Genomic DNA, 19,088 nt, shown 5'->3' with positions numbered 1-19,088 from the left:
GCAACTTGATGCTTACTTGGCAAGCTTGACAGAGTTGGGGTCTATTAGGCGAGTAGTGCCAAATGCTGAGCAAAGGCTTCAGTGGCCAGGCCAGTGGGGAGACGGGCTAGAGGATAAAAAGCCAGGTGCTGTGTTGTTGAGGCGTTTATACCTATAAACCAAGATCTTGAAGGTTATCCTCTCTGTTGATTACAAACATGACATCATTGACCACCATCTATGATGTAAAACAATTGAAACTTCTACGCGAGTACGCCCTTCACATGACTCTCGGCCAATAATAGCCTTTCAAGCATCAAAGATGTTGGCCAATGCACAGGGCCAGCCCTATCTTTAGGCCCTTTCACACAAGCACCAGAAACAAAGGTCCTTCGTAATAGGTGCCATATGTCTGTTGCTTTGTTCGGTTGCGATTATTTAAAAAGCTCTCACTTGACGTCTTCTTTTGACCTCTAAGTGAGGGCGCCCTACTCCAATGACATCATGTGCACGAGGTCTGATCAGCAGTGTTACTTCGGTACTAATCGATTGATTCTTATTCCTGCAGATCCGTGAGATGAATCGAACCAACGAGTCATTACAGGAGGACATGAAAGGAATAATAGACTCAGAATCTAAAGACAGGTCAGTCCTTAGCTAGATGAACTCCCGTAGTCTCCTGAAGAAAGTTTGTTTTTAAAGGACGTCTGTGTGCCGTGGCTGATTGTTCTGATGATTCAAGTTTTCAACCCAATTTCATAGAGCTGCTTAAGCACAAAAAGCAGCTAAGCACAACCAAAGTACGCCTACCAGAATAAGGTTACCAGCCAAAGTACTATGTTACATGTACAATCAGTGACTGGTGTCCTGCTTACTTCAGCTAAGAAGAAAATGTTTCAGCATTAATTTATGCTTAAGCAGCTTCCTGAAACTAGGGCCTGGTGGGTAAATCATCGGGTGTGGGTTCGAATTGTGTCGTTAAGCAAGACACTTAACCTTTAATTGCTCTTCTTCACCCAGATGTTAATGGGTATCTATGAAGGCAGAAGCCACCGAACAGATCCGATGACGAGAGGCCATTTCAGATTCTGTAATTTGCGTACTTTTGACCGTCTGAGGGTGCTCTCAAGCATATTGTATCACTTTTTTTGTCTGCCTGGTTGAAGGAAGTAGCTAATACTTTTTTTCAGATATAAAGAAATCCTGAAAAATCAAAAATGAATAAACTAGACCGCATGGCTAGACAGTTTTCAGAGCAGGAAAACAGGACTCTTGAGAGTGCTATTAGCTTGTTCGTGGTATGGTGGACACACCAGGAGTGTACTGCCTTTTTTTTCCGGTGTAAATAGACAAATTTACCCAAGGCATGTGTCCACCATATCTCAAAATGGCTGATTGTGACGCATTTTTGGGGGTCGCCGTTTGGGATGGTGTACATGTGATCAGTTAATCGCCCAAATAAAGTTTGTAATTGTAAACAAAACCAATAACTTTTAAAAACACTGTTAGCAAAACTGTTGTTTTTTCTTTCAGAATCCGGGATGTCCAGATGGTCCGTCAAGACCTTCAGGTTAAGTACAATCAGCTGGTCCAAGATCTGGAACAGGTCAAGCGTACAGGGGCAGTCGGTGCTGAGCCGGCCGCACCGGTCATTCCGGTCAGTCAGAAGGAGAAACTTGCCCAAGGGAAGGGCGGAGGCAAAGTGGATGAGGCAACGAAAGCTAGGATTGACGACATGGAAGAAACTATCAATAAGGTACGAGAAGAGTTGAGGTTTTCTGAACAAACTTAAAGGGTTATATCGATGGTTACTCCACAAACTTCTGCATGGTGCACCATAGCAAAAGTTTTGTTTGTAGCGAAACACAGCTGAAGTTGAATTATTTTTCAAACTGTCGATTTGGAGTCTGCTTACTATTTAAGAACAACAACATTTTAACACCAAAGCAAAGCTCACTTCTTTAAGTATGGAAGGGTCAATGTGTTTTCAAACTTGCAAATGTTTTGATGAGGTGTTTAGTCCTAGGCACATTATTTCACTTTGTGAAAACAAAAAAGCAAAAAGTTGCACACAGAGTGATGTGTACAAAACCAGTGCCTATGCATTTTGTAGAAACGCATAATTGGTAACTTGACTTGTTATCTTATGCTAGTAAGCATGTTTTTGTCATCTTGTTGTGCTTAATCAGCTCTGTGAAATCATGCTGTTTAATTCTGATTAAATAACAAATTTTTGTTTATTTTTCTCATCTGAAAGCATACTTTTATCATATTTTTGCTAGTACCTTATTGTCCTGAGTAATTACTTTGATTTGTTAGATCTGAAGTACTATAATGTGCAGGAAAATTGTCCCCAAACATTTTATTTACATCACTTTTCGTTTCCTTTTAAATTTATGCAGCAACGGAAGAAATTTGAAGAGGTTTGTGAAACAATTTATTTGCTTTCATTTGATAAGTTATCTTTGTAATCCATGGTTTTTTTCTCTTTGAAATTGTTCAACTTGATATTCCCTCCCTGAGCACCCACCAATGGTTGCTGACTCAGACTCGGATAGTCTGCACTCGGGCTCAGGACCTTCAGTCAATGTTTGAGACTCAGAACCAGACAGCAACATATTGATGTTTTATTTTTAAGCTCGAACAACTTGTGACTTAGACTTGGTTCCATGACTCAGAACTCGTACTCAGATGAATCTGACTCAAACTCAGACTTGAGGATTGATTATTCAGTACTCAAATACAAAACAAACCCTTGTCATTTTCTAGATGCTACCAACTCTTGTGGCGTGTCTTGCCGAGTGGTCTAGCGGTCAATACCCGGTCATGACACTCGTGCCCTTAACCATAATTGTTGTGTAAGAAGTTAGAAAGGTAGTGCATCCTGTTCTACCAGCCAGGCTCCTAGTGGTTGAAACAATTTATGGAAGTGTCTTGCTCAGGGACTCAAACATCATGACATCGGGATTAGAACCTACTCCTCCGATGATGAATAGGCAATCAGAGTTTGATTTACGATGCCCTAGTCCTCTTGGCCACAACACATCACACATAACATACTCACATTCATTTTAAAATGTTGTTGCTCGTTTCTAAATGTATACACTTATTAACTTCTTATTATGTTTGTGATCTTTTTACTGTCAAAAGACAGCATAGAAATAGACCCTTTGCACAACGCAAAATGCACTTCCTAAAGCAACTTTCCGTCCGCCATGACAGGGGTCAAAGTAACACTTGTGTTAGTGCTAAACACATGCATTTTGCATGACTGTGTAAACAACGAGTGACCTTTGGTGAAACTTTCTGATCAATTGGAAGCACTATGACGAGCACCTCCAAAATTGATCAGAAAGTTTCACCAAAGGTGTTTCGTTGTTTACACAGTCATGCAAAATACGTGTGTTTAGCACCAACACAAGTGTTACTTTGACCCATGTCAGTGCGGATGGAAAGTTGCTTTAGGAGGTGCGTTCCGCATTGTGCAAAGGGTCTATAGTCTGAGGTCAACAGGTGAAACACTACTTGAGTATCCTAGGGGTAGAATGCTACACTCTTTTGGTGATCGCACCTATTATTTCGGCTGCTCCAAAGTTATGGAATGCACTACCACCTCTTTTGTCGGGTGTTCATTCGCTGAGGTCCTTCAAGGCTAAATTAAAGACTTACTTGTTCAGGGAGGCTTGTAGTCTGTAATTTAATTTTTGTTCCCCTTCACATGGGGTGAGGGTGTCAGTTTTGTATGATCTTTTTGCAATTTGTTCTTTTGCTGCATTTGTATGGACTTTTCGGGTCTGCTTTTTATGTTTGTAACTTCTTGTAATTTGTATGGAATTTTTGTTTAATTCGCCCCTGTGAACATCCTCGGATGTAAACTAGAGCAAAAGAAATGTGATAAATTATTATTATTATAGTGCACCTGTTAGATTAAACTTGATCAAGTTGTTCTTGTGATAATTCTCTCGTTAGCTCAAAGAGCAAATTGGTAAAGTAGAGAGCAGTATTCAGACGGTCCGAGTTCACCTTGGAAGGAAGATTGATACAGAGACCAAAGCGGTGAGTAGAAACCTCTCATAAATTGATACAAACAAACACAAACACTCGTTTGTCAACTCCATAAACCGAGGACTTTATTCTTCCATTGTTTGGACAAAGTTTTCTAAGCAATATCTCTGATCCCTTGCACAATGCAGAGTGCACTTACATGGGCCTATTCTGTCTGCCATTATTTTTGGTAGTCAAAGTTGTTCACAAACATGCTCAAAGGATCCGACTCCCAAAATGGTTGAAATGATAGAATGCGTATTGTTCGGAGGTCTGTCTGCGTTTTGCAAGGGGTCTATTGAGTCGGTGTATAGATAACAGCGAGGACATCCTTGCTCTGGAAGAACACTCTCATGGTGGGGGGGGGGGGGGTCTTTTGGGGGGGGGTTGGGGGTCTTTTTTTAGGGGGGGAGGGGTTGATGTGCCAAATATTTTACACAGATAAGAACACACATACATGTACCACTTTATAATAATGGATAAAAATATGATTTATTTTCTTCTTGCTGTGCCTGAACTTATCCCACTGGTTTGGGGAAGGGCAGTTGCCACTTGGTCTTACACCTATGGTCAGATTCCTTTTAGTTAAAGTCCTCGGTTTCAGCAGGTTGACAAGCTTGCGCACACTTGCACCAATTATCACGTGTCTTTAGAAAACATTAAAGTAATATACAGTTTACTAAAAAGTAGTTGTGTTGTCAAGGTTTGTTACTAGAGAGTTTTAGTTTTCGACGTTCTGCGACAGTAATGATGATATTTGGCGTCATCTGAAGGATTTGGGAAGGATGAAATCTCAGTTTGTGATTTTCTCCCTGGGCTGTGAAATGTAATTTTGAAATCTATAAGAAGTTGTGTGTACAAATTGGTCTATTTTGTCTGCCATTTTGGGAGACAAAAAGCACGCAAAATAGGAATTGATTACGAAAATGGCTGAAATGGTACACACACATTGTGCAGAGGTGCATTGCACAGACCAATCACCAAGCAAGATGATAGTTTTGATCACAATAACTCACTCCTTTGATATTCCCACCACATTTGACTGTTGTGTATAATTAACCAGGTAAAAAATCCAGCTGAAACCAGTACAACTGGTGTATAACTGGTCCCAACTGGTCCAGTTGAACTGGAAATTGATGACTGGTTTGAACTGGTTCCCGTTGACGCCACACCACACCACCATTTGGAACGACTTCCTTCAACTGGTTTCGACTGGTTTCTTTTGAAACCAGTTGAGCTACCAGTTGAATCCAACAGATACCAGTTGGACACCAGGGCCCATTTTATAGAGCACACAAATTTGCAAAGCATGACATTTCTTCCTTAATAGTAACAGGATTACCAACCAAATTTCCAAGTGATTTTCAGGATAAGCAAACAACAAGCAATATGCAACAAATAGAAATTTGGCTGGTAATCCTGTTTTTATCTAGGAAGAAATTTCATGCTAAGCAAATTTGTGTGCTTAGCAGCTCTATGAACTTAGGCCCAGTTTGAAACAGTTGAAATAAATTGACTGTTTATGAAAAGGGTTTCAACTGGAATTTTCACCTGGTATAGTTTCTCACCCACAGAATACTAATGTTTGTTTTTTTACATGTGTGTGTGTGCCATCCGTTTGTTCGTTGGTTGGTTTGTTTGTCTGTTTCTCACTAACGCCTAACCCCCAGAGGAGGGAGGAGACTCAAGACATGCAAGGATTGTTTGAGGAGCTACAGAGCCGTCTTGCTCCTCTACTCAACAACAACAAGGCCCCGGCGGAGGACCGAAAGACGCCGAGTAATAAGGACGGAGGTCAGGGGTCAGGTAGGGGAAGTAAAAAGTGAAGTGGGAAAGGTCCGGCTGCACAAGGTACCGACCAAAAGACGTAGCTATAGACCTTTCTTTTGCAACGTCACAGCCCGAGTTTTTGCCAACCGAGGATGGAAACCTGTGGAAAGCTATTAATGCAAATCAACAGATAGCCATAGTTCGTAGAAATGTTACACAAACATTGAATTTGTTTGAGACAAATTAACAAATCATCTGAAGTATTCCAGCTCATTAATATTTACAGAAAATATTGTATTTTGTCACATTTTTAAAAAACAAGATCGATTGTTTTGCTAAATTCGGCTGGCCACGCCAACCAGCGCACTTTGTTTATCAACAATGGAAAGGTCTATTGACTCCTTGCACGCGCGTCATACGCGACGACTGATGCCACGCTCACCATTTTGGTGGGCAGTTAGGTTTACGTGTATTAACGCCACGTCGCCTAAAATGTGCACTTCACTGCATAACGCACAGCACAGAGTTATATATCAAAGTGCATGATGACGTCAGGTGAAATGGGTCAATATGCCATAAAGCAGCCATGTTGAAATATAAATAGGAGCCATCCTCCAGAGCGGCTGGTCAATTTCTCTAAGAAAAACGAAAATTCAAAATTTGCATCAGAATGGTTTTTGCAGCAGGTGGATTTGAACGAAACGAAACAGTCGACTTGTTGTCAGTGAATAACTACAAAGTCAAATGCAAGTGACCAAAAATATCATTTATTTTGTATACTTTTTTTCAACGTGAAACAAATTATATGTATTTAACTGTGTTGAAATAACTTTGCAAATATGGAAGTGAGCTTTTCAAGAAAAGCATTTTGTATTGTAGGATTGAAGGAGTTGATTGAGTTTCAATGTTGCTGAGTCTGAGTTTGTTACGTTTGAATATTTTAGTTCTTGTGGACAAATCACCAAATTGTTGGGGACAATTCACAGGTCACAGAAACTATTTTTGGAGCCAATGCAAAATGTGCTTTATCAATTAGAATACCCATGACTATTTCTGATCAGCAGAGTGTGGGTTCGAGTCCCAGTTGTGACACTTGTGTCCTTAAGCAAGACACTTAACCATTGCTTCGTCCTTTGGATGGGACGTAAAGCCGTTGGTCCTGTGTTTTGTGTAACGCACGTAAAAAAGAACCCAGTGCACTTATCGATGAGAGAAGGGGTTCGCCCCGGTGTTCCTGGCTGGATTGGCAGCATATTGCGCCACATGACCTTGTAAACCATTACATGGTGCTAAGGATTAGATCTCATAATTCAAATTGAGTCTCACATACCTTGCAAGAAAAACTGTTTGTTAAAGTGCCTTTAGGTCACTGAGTGACGAATATGATTGTTATTATATGTGCACTATATAAGAAGCCACTATTATTATTATTATTATTATTATTCAGTCCACACACCCTTAATTACACTACCTCTACCCCCTCCCAATTAACTCCTTAATTTTGTCTACAATATGACACTAAATGTAAAGTTACCCATAATGACCAGTGTATAGTATCTCGCCTGCCAGGAGAACCCTGGATTGTACACAGAGGTTACATGGTCTGTTTATGAGGTTCCCAAGATGCAGTGAAGACACAATAGGAGAGGGTTGGGGTGCACACCATGCTACAAATGGACCAGTGTTGTAGCTAGACCAATTTTAGTGGTTGGCTCTAAACCCAATTTAGTCCACAAAGGGCGAGCGGTTGAACAAAATTATTCATGTTTAGATATAAGGCCATCATTGATGAAGTGCAATCTGGGGGAAATTTGTGCTGGGCAGCGCAGTGTATTTTGCTCAGAGTGCTGAGTGGAATTTGTTGGTTCTGGTCAGGCCTGCCAAGCACCGCCCACCGCCCACCATAGCTACAACACTGATATGGAGAACCAATTGCCATTTGAGTACCAACAAATTGATGATTGTTTCTACAGACACTGTTTTTTGGTTGGTTGTGTGTTTTCTAGACATGAATTTCAAAGACTTTAAACCGATTCAAATTCCATTTTCAGTTTCCAATATTTTGTTCCCCCATCTAAAACTTCCAAAGAATTCTCTTTAAATGTATATATTTATTTATTTTCCTTCTATTGATATAATATTATTTAGTTTGATGAAAGATGACCGTTCTATATTTACTACAATTACATCATCTCTCTTCACCAAAGTGTACATTTTTTGATATAAATATGAAATCTGTTTGTGCCTTGTAACAATTTTAATGCAAGAAAGTTAATTAATATATGACAAATGTACTATTTTTCTTGCTCAGACTGTATAAGGGACACAGATAACAATATTTATGACCACCGAGCGATTTAAACACAGCAAAAGTGCAACTCTTAAAAGGCAAAGCATTTGTCTCCGCCATGACCACTTTGATTAGTGTTCTACGTGTAACCAGACTGTATATCAATAGAATTTGTGTTCAGTGTTCAGAATTTTTTTATTATTAATTTATTTAATATTTACTAATGCAAGAATTGTAGAATATTTATGTGGTGTTTCTTCCTCAAGGAATGAAAATAAAAACAAAATCTTCCACTAATTATCGACATTGTGTCAATATTTATTCTGCTATTCAAATTGATGTGCCGAGCAGAAAATTAGCAGGGAACCAGTAGCGCAGTTTCATGGCATTTTGGCTGGTAACCTAGCTAAACGCGAAGCAAATTATGTTATGCTAAGCAAATATTTACGCTTACTAACTTCATTCATATTCATAATTCTAAGTGTTCATCATGTTTGTTATCTTGTATCTTGTATTGGTGTATTTCCACTGATTTATTATTGCTTTTTGTTGTTGCATAACTTTACATTTTGATATTGAAGTATTTTATTAGTAGATTGTATACAGGTATCATCAGTGAGTGAACCAGCCATCTAAAAGGTAATTATTTAAAAATATTTTTGAAACGTTTTAATTGCATGTAGAATTTATTTTCAGATAAACTTAATTCCCTACTTCCCCTGATTTTCCATGCCCCGATATGTGACAGAGGGCGCCCTACATGTGCCAATACTTTAAAGGACCAAATAAAGTTGGTCTTTAAAAGGGCGTTTGTTATGACAATGCATGTTTAGAAAGATGTTTTAAAAGTAGAATATAACGTTTCCAACAAATTTGCCTCGAAATTGCACGGTTTTCCTTTAACTTTCTTTGCGAACTAACGCGTCCCGTCATTTTGTGGAGTCAATATTTGACTGCACAAAATGGCGTGCTGTGTAAGTTCAGCTCACAACTACAAGGAAAACCATGCAATTTCGAGACCTACTTGTGTGGATCATTTTATACAACTTTCGTTCTAACCATATTATGTATTTTTTTTTTTACAAATGGTCACATTAGTTTCAAAACGCTTTATCAGTTTCAAATATTCTGTTTGCAGTCAGTTCACGCAAACATAAACTGTTCTTTTATTAAATTGCTTTGAAAACTTCTACAACTCCCTTCAAGACACACAGCTCTGACTTTTGCACTTTTGTTTACCCTCCTTGTCTCCCCTATACGGGCACACTTGTATTTTGTCTGGATACCACGATCAGCTGCGCCGTCTCTAGCGACATCCAGACGGGGTGCTTCGTCTTGCCCTGCCCGGTCTGAATGGATGCAGGCTTGCTGCGTTTCGTACAAACATGTTGGACCCGGGTGCGCGGTTACGAAAGTGCAACCAGTGTGGCTGTGTATGCCTTAAAGGGAAGGTTTACGTTCGGTAATCACTCTAAGGTTTTCAAGGTTTTTCAAGGTTTATTTTGTTTCCACAGTAACAAATCATATACAGGCAATAATATGTATGTCAATTTTAAAATGTACCCTCTTAAAATTAATGGCGAAAACCCCTATTTGGTGACAACTATAGGCCTATACACATGTACTACAACTTTCGATGGTACAAAGCATTTTGAGAAACAGACTCACTTCAAAGTAAGGGGTTTATTTATCCCCCAAAATTTTTTGTGTCAGATTTTATGTTCCAATTGCAGATTATTCTTCCTGCGTGGACATACCATAACCGCTCCGGATTTTTCGGCTACATATAAGAAAACGTTACCTTTTGCAATGATTTTTGCACAACACGTCTGACACATGTAAACAGGTTGATGCGATCTTTCATATAGTTCCTACAACCACAAATTCACATTTTCTCGAAAAATCAAAAAAATTGTTTTCCGTTATATGTATCGCCTTTGTTTTACTCAAAAAGGTATAATATTTCAAAGTTGAAACGCTTTCTACCGTTACCCAACGGTACATTGCACCTTTATCCTATTATATATTTGTTTTTTTGGAACCGTTTGATTGTTTTAATCCTATATATTACATGTGTAGATATATACAATACAATACAATAATCTGTATTAGATCCCAAAAAGGGTAATTCAAATGAAAACTAAATCGTGAACAATTTTAATTTTTAAAGGTGGTTTTGTTTTTCGAAATATCGCCGAAAAACTGAGCGAATAATATGTCCACGCAGGAAGAATTATTCCCTTATAGAAATACACAGTCTGAGCAATAATGCTTCTCAGGTTCAAATTTGGGGCAAAAAACTGTTAACTTTTTACACAACCACATTATTCTCTCGAATGTTTGTTTTAATTTAGTGGCTTAGTCCATGTACTTTTACAAATTTGATTATATGTTAATAAGTGATGTATCAGCCTTCAAGTTGAATTTTATTCATTCCATTACTTACAAGTAAGATGTTTTTTCAAAATCCTTTATACCATCGAAAGCTGCTGTATGTTTCTACATCTTCTAACCAACAGTTTTGATTGTCATTAATTTTAAAGAGTGACTACCAAACCGTCCCTTTAACCCTAAAACGGAATGAATAGTAAATCATTGTCGTACAGTGTATCAACCGTCAGGCGGGTCTCGTGAAAGCCGATATTGTACATGAGTCCTGTTAGAATTCACTCGCATTTATTGACATTTACCCAAGGATCAATGCAGTAATAGCTGTCGTAAGTGCCGGAGCGTGCAGCTTTTTCACTGCCAATTTACCCTGTACATAAACTGACATCGACGTTTTCCCCCTCTTATAAGTCCTGTATTTCCTTCCTAGATCCTCCATGGTTCTATTTAACCCGTTGATATTTCTGTTTGTTGAATCTTAGCACTCTGGAATCTGAAGGTGGTTGGTAGTCGTGTATCAAACAAAATTGGGTGTGTGTTTCAACACGGCCATTTTAAAAGATACATGTTTGGTTGTTGGTCTATCTTTTTTTGTGCAATTTGTGAGATTTTGTATTATAACTGTTTTGCCGAACATATTATGGTTTTGAGTGAGTGAACATTACACTATACTAACGTAACAGTGTGTCTGACTTTTTATAATGTTTCAACTCGGAGTAGGCCTAAATAAAATGTTTCCCGTAGGCCTATTTTGTTAGATTAAATATTTTTTTATTTTCAACTTGATCTTTCGTATATTAATTACTAGCAGGTAATAAACTTCATGTATTGTTTTTTTAAAGAAAATTCAGAAATGGCATTTTAAGAAAATCTAAATATTGCCACCCGAGCAAAAATGTTGTCAGCTCCTGCTGCATATTTATGCAAGTATATTATAATACCCACATGCAAACATTATAACCTGCCGTAATTTGCCGCCAAACCACTAGGCATTATTTTATCATGGACGTTTCTATGCAGGCCTACTAGTACTGCTTATGTGGTTTACTGTGTAGTAGGCCCTAATATAACCTCATACCAATTGTGGTGTTCGGTGGTCTGGTACCTGTAGGTCTACTGGTTGATGGGCTGCAATATACGGGGGACCACCTCCTATGACATGCCAATCTTTAAACAAAAAATGTATTTATCAAAATGTATCCTTATTGTATTTAACCTCAAGAAATAAATAGGTGGTCATAGTCCTATCTATCCTTAGCAGAATCCTTAAATTCTATAATTTAGAATCCTAAAATAAATCCCATTGTATTTATCAAAATGTTTCCATTCATGTTTTAGATCAAGAAAGAAATAGCTGATATTGTCAGTGGTGGTACCGGCGTTGGGGCTGCTGGAACCGCGCCGGGAGGAGGGACGAAAAGCCCCGTCAAGCAAAGCGGGGATGACGGTGGTTCAAAGAGCAAACAAGGTTGGTCAATTCACCTTTAGAACTTGGGTCTGGGGTCGGTTTCACAAAAACAGTCCTAACTCAGGACTTTAGGACTAGTCCAAAGAGTTAATTAAAGGCACCTTAGTTAGGACGAGAAGACTAGTCATAACAAGTCTTTATGAAAAAGTGTATCGTGCGGCCATTCAAAAAAGGAGAAAAAATAAGGCCTTCCATTAGTTTCAAATATTGAAACAAAAATTATTTGGCGTTTTAAGTAAAACAACCAGATACTCGAGATGATGTCATTTTATTGTTCCTCCTTTCTCCCACAGATGATCAGCAGCCGTCTAATTCAAGACGTTCCAGCGTGAACCCCCAGCGAGGGGGAAAAGGCCCGACCGGAGCCCGGAGCCGCGGTCCCCCCGGATCCAAAGTATCCAATAAGACACCGCTACGGACTCCACGGAACAAAGGTCCTGCTATGTTTGTCAAAGACTCCGATGGAGCAAATGACATCCATAGCACGCCTGGTATCAATCGATATAGCATTTACAATGCATACTGGTAAGTGTTTTCCCAACTTTTGCTTCTAATCCGTCTGTCCCGTGGTTTAAAGGCACTGGACACTATTGGTAATATTACTCAAAATAATCGTAACGATTAACAAAAGTATAATTAAACACTGTAGCTCGAAAGCCTGTTAATCCAAATCAAAAGTTTCATAAATTTCCCCCAAAATATGGACAGAGTTAATTTAAAAGTCGTTACTACATTTTGTTTGCACAATAGGTGGGTTTTTACATTATTGTCACAATCTTGTTTATATATAGCTCATTTCCAGGTTATAATTTGTCTTGTCTGAATTACATTTTTTACAATTTATTATTGTCATAATTTTGTTTAAATTTAATTCATTATCAGGTAATAATTTGTTTTGATCTTTTTTTCCACAACAGGTGGTTGAAGACCATGAAGACTCTCCGTAAGAAGTTACCGGCTCGACAAAGACCCAGCCGTCGGACCTCCGTGGCCCCAACCAGTCGCCGGGCATCGGTAGCGGGGCACAGTCGCTCTGGACAACCCTTTAGCGACCGCCAGTCTCTACGCTCAGGGACCATCACTGGGCTCGAGGAGGGCTCGTCTAATGCAGTAGACGATGGCCCAAACAAATAAATTTGTTTTCAATTCAAATATTTTTAGTAACTGGATGAGGCATCCTTTTTACATTTAAAGGCACTGGACACGTTTGGTTACTGTCAAAGACTAGAATTCTCATTTGGTGTATCCCAATATATGCATAAAATAACAAACATGTGAACATTTGTCATCGAACTTGCAAGAGCATAATGAAAGAAAAACACCCCTGTTTTGCTTTCAGATTCATAATAAAGGGCTTCAGCGGAAGTCTTTTATTATCATTTCTCACAATGATTTATACTATCGACAGCTTTCCATCGCTCGTTGCGGAGTAAGTTCTTATGCTTACAATTAATTTGAGTAATTACCAATATTGTCCAGTGTCGTTAAAAAAGGAACAATTTACTTTATGTTTTTTTTCCCCGTACCCCAGAGAATAGAAAGGATGTGAAGTTGTAATTATAGGCTATAAATATTCGACTTTATCAAAGAATTTTGTGCAACCTCGACAATGTATCAGCAGGCGAAAGTTTTACATGATTTTGTAAATAGTTTTCTCTTCATCAAAGTATACCAATGTTACAATGTTTAAGTACAATTAAATAGGTCCCATTAAATATGTTTTATTTAGGAATTGTCGTAGAGCTTTGAAGTTTTAAGAACAGGAAAACGCGAATTTAGTGCCATGGGTAGTTTTATTTGGAACGCATGAAATCACGTGTAAAATATACCTCTCTCTAATATAAAAATAACTCCAATGATTATTTGTGTTTTTATTTAGTTAGTGCCAACTAAACTATTTTCCGTATACTTTAACTAAAACAATCAAAGGTAGAAAACACAACATGTATCTGTAAAATAAATGTGAGCATAATAGACCTGTCATCCTGGTGACGTCACATTTTGATTACCAATTTGCAGAAGAATGAGAAACGATTCACAAAAAAGTAGCTCCGGATTCCGAGTCACATGATCTGATCCGGCTGACCTGGAAAATATTAAAATAATGCTCGGATTCGGAATCAGTTTGACTCAACTCTGTGGCATTTTGACACCGTAGTTCCGGGTCACTGAGCAAGAAATGTGTCAGATCCTGTGGGGTCCAGGTCACATGGTCTGATCAAGCTGATCTGGAAATGGTTAACGAATCATAATAAATGTGAAATTATTGCACAGATTCCGCACAGAATTGGGTCAGATCCTACGGGATCCGGGTCAAATCTGACCCTGAAGCTTTGATTGTGTGTCTCTAATACAACTGTCGGAAATGCAGTACCCAGTCACATCACTTTATAATCAGCAACGCAGTAAACAAACCATGATGTTATCAGTATAGGAGTGGATTTCAAAAAGAGTTAAGACTAGTCTTATATCGAGTCACTCGTCCTAACCATTCATAACTTAGACTAGCGTTAAGAGTCCTAAGTAAGGACTAGTCCTAACTCTTTGTGAGATCGACCCGTGTGTATATTGTAATAAAGAAAGCAATAAAGGTAAGACTTGTCTACTTTCTGGTATCATTCATTGAGGCAAGACACAAACAATCAACTAACAATATTTGAATATCAGTTATTAGAAAGGCTCCACGTTGCTCCACTTTCACCGACTAGCCAGGTTATAAATAACCATCATCGTTATTCGATATACAACCGCAAAGGAAAATTTACCGCGCCAAAATACCATGGCAACATAACTATCCATTTTGTAATGATACACACGCAGAGTTTTGATTGTGACACGGTTTAGCTGTTCTGGAACTAGGCAAATATACACCCAAGTCGCCCATTAATCACGCCGCGAGTTCGCCATCTTCATATTTCCATGTAACCTCTCATGCTTCTACATTTCCCGCCATACTTGAAGCTGTCCTGCAGTTCCCGCCAAAATGACGTCGGGTGGCTTTGATCCGACGATGCATTGGCGCTGTGTGGAGAAACAGCCAAGTGTGGCTTTGAGATATACTCATCTAAAAAAAAAAAAGGAGAACGCGCTTTGCTCATCGAGAGAGCTTGAAATGAAGTTGCTGCGTGTCTTCAATTTTAACTGATCAGGCATCGTCTATATTTTTTTCACTCGCTCGACCCTCTCTACTGGTGGAATCTTGAGGCGGCCGGGCGAGCGAGTTTGCCGGCCAGGACTCCTCCGTTGCCGGTATCCGTACAGAGGACCATCTTGGAAATTCCCGGGCTACTGCAGTGTCGGTTTTTCCACCAGTTCATATTATCACCATTCCGCTGTTTATCACATCACACTCAACGGTAAATTACACACAAACACCCACACCACCAACCATGTTATTATTATACAAAATAAAAACCACGAGATGTGTTTTTGACAGGCTATTTAGCCGGTAGTTGATTAATGGAGGTAAAGCTTGAGTGATGTAGGTCCCTAAGGAGAGCCGCTTTACGAGGGGAGAGAGATGAAACACAAAAAATGGACTGGGAATGGACTCGGGATCTTCATCAGCGAGAGGGAATTGCTTGTACTTGACGACCGTGTGACAAGAGCGAGCAATCTGTCAGTGGGGCTAATCGGGCCACAAGCCCCCACTGGTTTACCAAGTATTAGTGTGTGCTAAGCTCGTGTGTGTACCTGAGGATCATGGCAAGTGAGGCAATCAGCTTCAGAATATATACACAAAAGTACCCCAAATTGGTTGCTAGGGGTGACGCATCCAAAACCTCTGTGGTGTTGCTTGTGTCGTGTAAGTACAACAACTTGTGAAACGGGGACCATTTTGGAAATTGATTAGCCCCTTTTTGGTACCTCGTGGCAACGTATACATTATGCCTGGTAATATGGGGGCCGCAGAGGGTATATTACAATGTTCAAATACTTTAACCGTGCTTCAAACTACCTTTCGCTTGTACCCCCCGTAAAACCATCTGAAGAATCATCATGAGACCCTAAGGCACACACTTGAGACAGGGGGGGGGGGGTGGGTTGTAGACATGCTCCCGTATGGGCCATGGGGGCACCCCTCTTCTTGTGTCGTGTCTTGGAATCTCGAGAATTCTTTTGAAGTTTGGAAGCCAATTTTGTACAGAATACAAAGGGAACATAGTGTGTTTGATGGGGACACGCATTACATGTATTTTGTTCTTTCCTTTGTCACTGTACTTACGAACCTCCAGAGACTTTGTACACACAATTCCTTATTATGGAGCACCCCAGTCTTTATGAGACCCTTTTTTCCCCCTTTTCTGTTTTAACTAGGGTAACATATTGCTTCTAAAACGGAAAGAGAAAATGTCAATGGCTTATCATTTTCGTTCAGAAAACTTGATGTATACTGTGCGTCATGTAAGTGGTATATAAATGTTAGCATGGAAACCACTTAAGGCGATGTTGAACAGAAACACCACAGCGAATTATATAAAGGCGCCTAATAAACGGCTGCTGTGGAGACTAATGGATTTAAACTCAACCAGTCGTGAAAAAAATTACTTCATTGGATCAAATAGAAATCTACAAAGAACAAACATCTTCTGTCAGCCCCATGTATCACTAATACTTCATATGGTGTCGCTCCGTTTTTGGAGAGTTTACTTCAAAATGTCAATAAACAGGCTGCTGAAACTACTGATCAATATAAAACCTTGGGTTAGAACACATTTTGTTCAATCAATGTTATCACAGTTAATTTCATTTTTTTTCTGCCTTTTCAAACATATTTCTTTCTCCTATTAAAGCGTATATGGAGACATTACGATAATAATTATGCGCTATACAAGAACTGTCTATTATTATTAGTATTATTAAATATTATCAAGTATTAATTGTTTTTTGTCTTTTCGTTTTATATGATAATGTATCAGACGAAGCCAGTGTAGTAAGATATACCATCACAGTAAACACTGTACTATGTATCTAGACAGTATTTGATATATATAATAGGAACAAAGAACTGCCTCCCTAAATAAACGCCCCAAACCCCCATTTGTCAAAACCCCCTCTCATTATATTGTTTGTAAACAGACGTGCTGATAAAAATCAACAGTGTCAACTTGAAATGACAGCCTACTGCCACAGTCCCGTCGTCTCATACAATAACGCACACTCGAAACAAAAACGAAATGTGCTCCATAAAAAAAAGAGAACTAATTTTCTGCCTGAAAACACTGATAAGGTTTTTTTTGTGCTTGGACTAAAAAGATACACGCGTGGTGTGTTTGAATGGATAGTTGAAAACGGTGACAAAAACCGGGGGCGTTTTACGAGTGGTCGCCACAGGTGTTGAGCGTGTGGCACGCGCTTGGTGTTGCTACCGGGCGTGACAGCCATTGTCTACCCCCCCCCCCCCCCACCCAACCAACCCGGAGTCATCATTGTAAAATGCAAATCTACATAAAATTTATCAGCCGGTAAATATATATTTTTTATTGGAGTACACTTGTCATTGTAAACTAGCGGAAACAAATATTAAAGACGAGCTATTAAAGCATGGATGGAGTTCACAAAGAGGTAAGACTAGTCTTTATCTCAAGTTAGGACGAGTCGTCCTAACTTAGGACTCATATGTAATCTCTTAGAACTAGTCCAAGGTAAGGACTAGTCCATAGCTCTTTGTGAAAACGACACCTGATTGCCTAGTAAAATTGTTCACTATTAAGCAAAAAGATGTATAGGAAACAATCGTGCAAATTACACGTTATTACGGAATGTTGTCAGTGTGTTGGATCTATTTCTGCCTTGGGCCAATACAAGTAAAAGTTCTTTCGAACGTGACTACGGTTCTTTTTATGGCATGGACACAAACGCAAAACAAAATAGCTTAGCACAACAAATATGCTTACCAGAGTTAAGTTTGTGACAATATTTCGTAACATGTTTTCTGTATAGCAGAATGCTCATTTTTGCTCACGAGCATGCTCATTTCTGCTAAGCAGAAACATATGTTAAGAACTATTGTCTGCTTAGCCCAGAAAATATAATGAGGCGGAAACAGGCTATCAGTCAAAATACCATGCTATTCATAATGTCGCCGCGTTGTTATTATTATATGCCAACTAAGCAAAACTCAATTTGCTTAGCGCGATTTGTTTAACAAAATTGCTTTTGAAAAAGACATAAAGGAAGGGAGTCAAGTCTCTTGTTGAATTTTTTTTTATCATTCAACGCAAAAGCCACGGCGTTCCCATTATTACAAATCAAAATTTACCCCAGTAAGTTTCTTTGTTACACACGGCCCTTTATCTTCAGAGTGCTATTAGAGGCCTTACAGAAAAGCTACATACATGTCTAATTCGTTTCCCAAACTTCATATTTCAGTCACTGGCAGTTTATCTTGATTTGTTGCACAATTTAATTATGTTTTAACCATTTACGATCACGATACAAACAAAATAGGTAGAAGTTAGAGCCACACCACGGCTCCCTCGACGGCATGACGGGTAGTATAGTGTATCATTTACCGAGGGGAGAAGTATTTTACAGCGGGCCGAGCAGATCGGTTACGCCGTGTAGTGACACCTCAGACGCCCCGTGATGTATCGTGCGCTACCCGCTGCTCCGATGAAGAGCAGTCGGAAAGGGGCACTCAGTGAAGACACACGAGGTAAATAAGACATGATTGATGTCACTACAGTCAATGATGGACGAGTTGACAATTAGAGAACGACCCACACTCTTCGGAATTGGTATACAATTGCGCCTCTCTTATGCGTAATAGTCGATCTATTGGAAAGTATATTAAGCTATCGTGGGACTATAGTCCTACTATAGCTAGAGAAACCACTTGCTTGACAATATGTTGATATTCCTGTTGTGAAATTTTACAGAATAATTGAAAAAAATTCATATAATGATGAACGTAACATGTGACAATGGGCTTATAAAGGCACTGGACAGGTTTGGTAACTGCCAAAGACCAGCATTCTCACTTGGTGTACCTCCATGGTGTATCCCGACATATGCATAAAATAACAAACCTGTGAAAATTAGGGCTCAATTGGTCATTGAAGTTGCAAGGAAATATTTAAAGAAAAAAAAACACCATAAAAATGACTGTCTTTGTTTCGCAATGTCCCTTTTTTTAACGTTTACGTA

The 19,088-nt window shown here is 39.1% G+C and overlaps 1 protein-coding gene and 1 long non-coding RNA gene across 3 annotated transcripts in view; both read left to right on the top strand.

The window, feature by feature from the left end:
* LOC117292790 (golgin subfamily A member 6-like protein 22) overlaps positions 1–6,234 on the top strand; it is a 41,084-nt gene extending 34,850 nt beyond the window's left edge. For both annotated transcript variants that reach the window (XM_033774949.1, XM_033774948.1), the window contains 5 exons: positions 548–624; positions 1,513–1,735; positions 2,382–2,402; positions 3,949–4,035; positions 5,694–6,234. In XM_033774949.1, the coding sequence (XP_033630840.1) occupies positions 548–624; positions 1,513–1,735; positions 2,382–2,402; positions 3,949–4,035; positions 5,694–5,849 (564 nt within the window). In that variant the 3' untranslated portion in view covers positions 5,850–6,234. The remainder of the gene's footprint in view (positions 1–547; positions 625–1,512; positions 1,736–2,381; positions 2,403–3,948; positions 4,036–5,693) is intronic.
* A 5,318-nt stretch (positions 6,235–11,552) lies between these two features.
* LOC117292091 lies at positions 11,553–12,954 on the top strand. The gene is made up of 3 exons (XR_004519250.1): positions 11,553–11,939; positions 12,233–12,464; positions 12,857–12,954. It is a non-coding gene; the product is annotated as an uncharacterized LOC117292091 (long non-coding RNA).
* Positions 12,955–19,088: the final 6,134 nt, after the last annotated feature.

Source organism: Asterias rubens, chromosome 7, assembly GCF_902459465.1.
Source record: "Asterias rubens chromosome 7, eAstRub1.3, whole genome shotgun sequence".
NCBI classification, from domain to species: Eukaryota; Metazoa; Echinodermata; class Asteroidea; order Forcipulatida; family Asteriidae; genus Asterias; species Asterias rubens.
The sequence above is the reverse complement of the archived record's forward strand: the minus strand, read 5'-3'. Positions and strand labels throughout refer to the sequence as shown.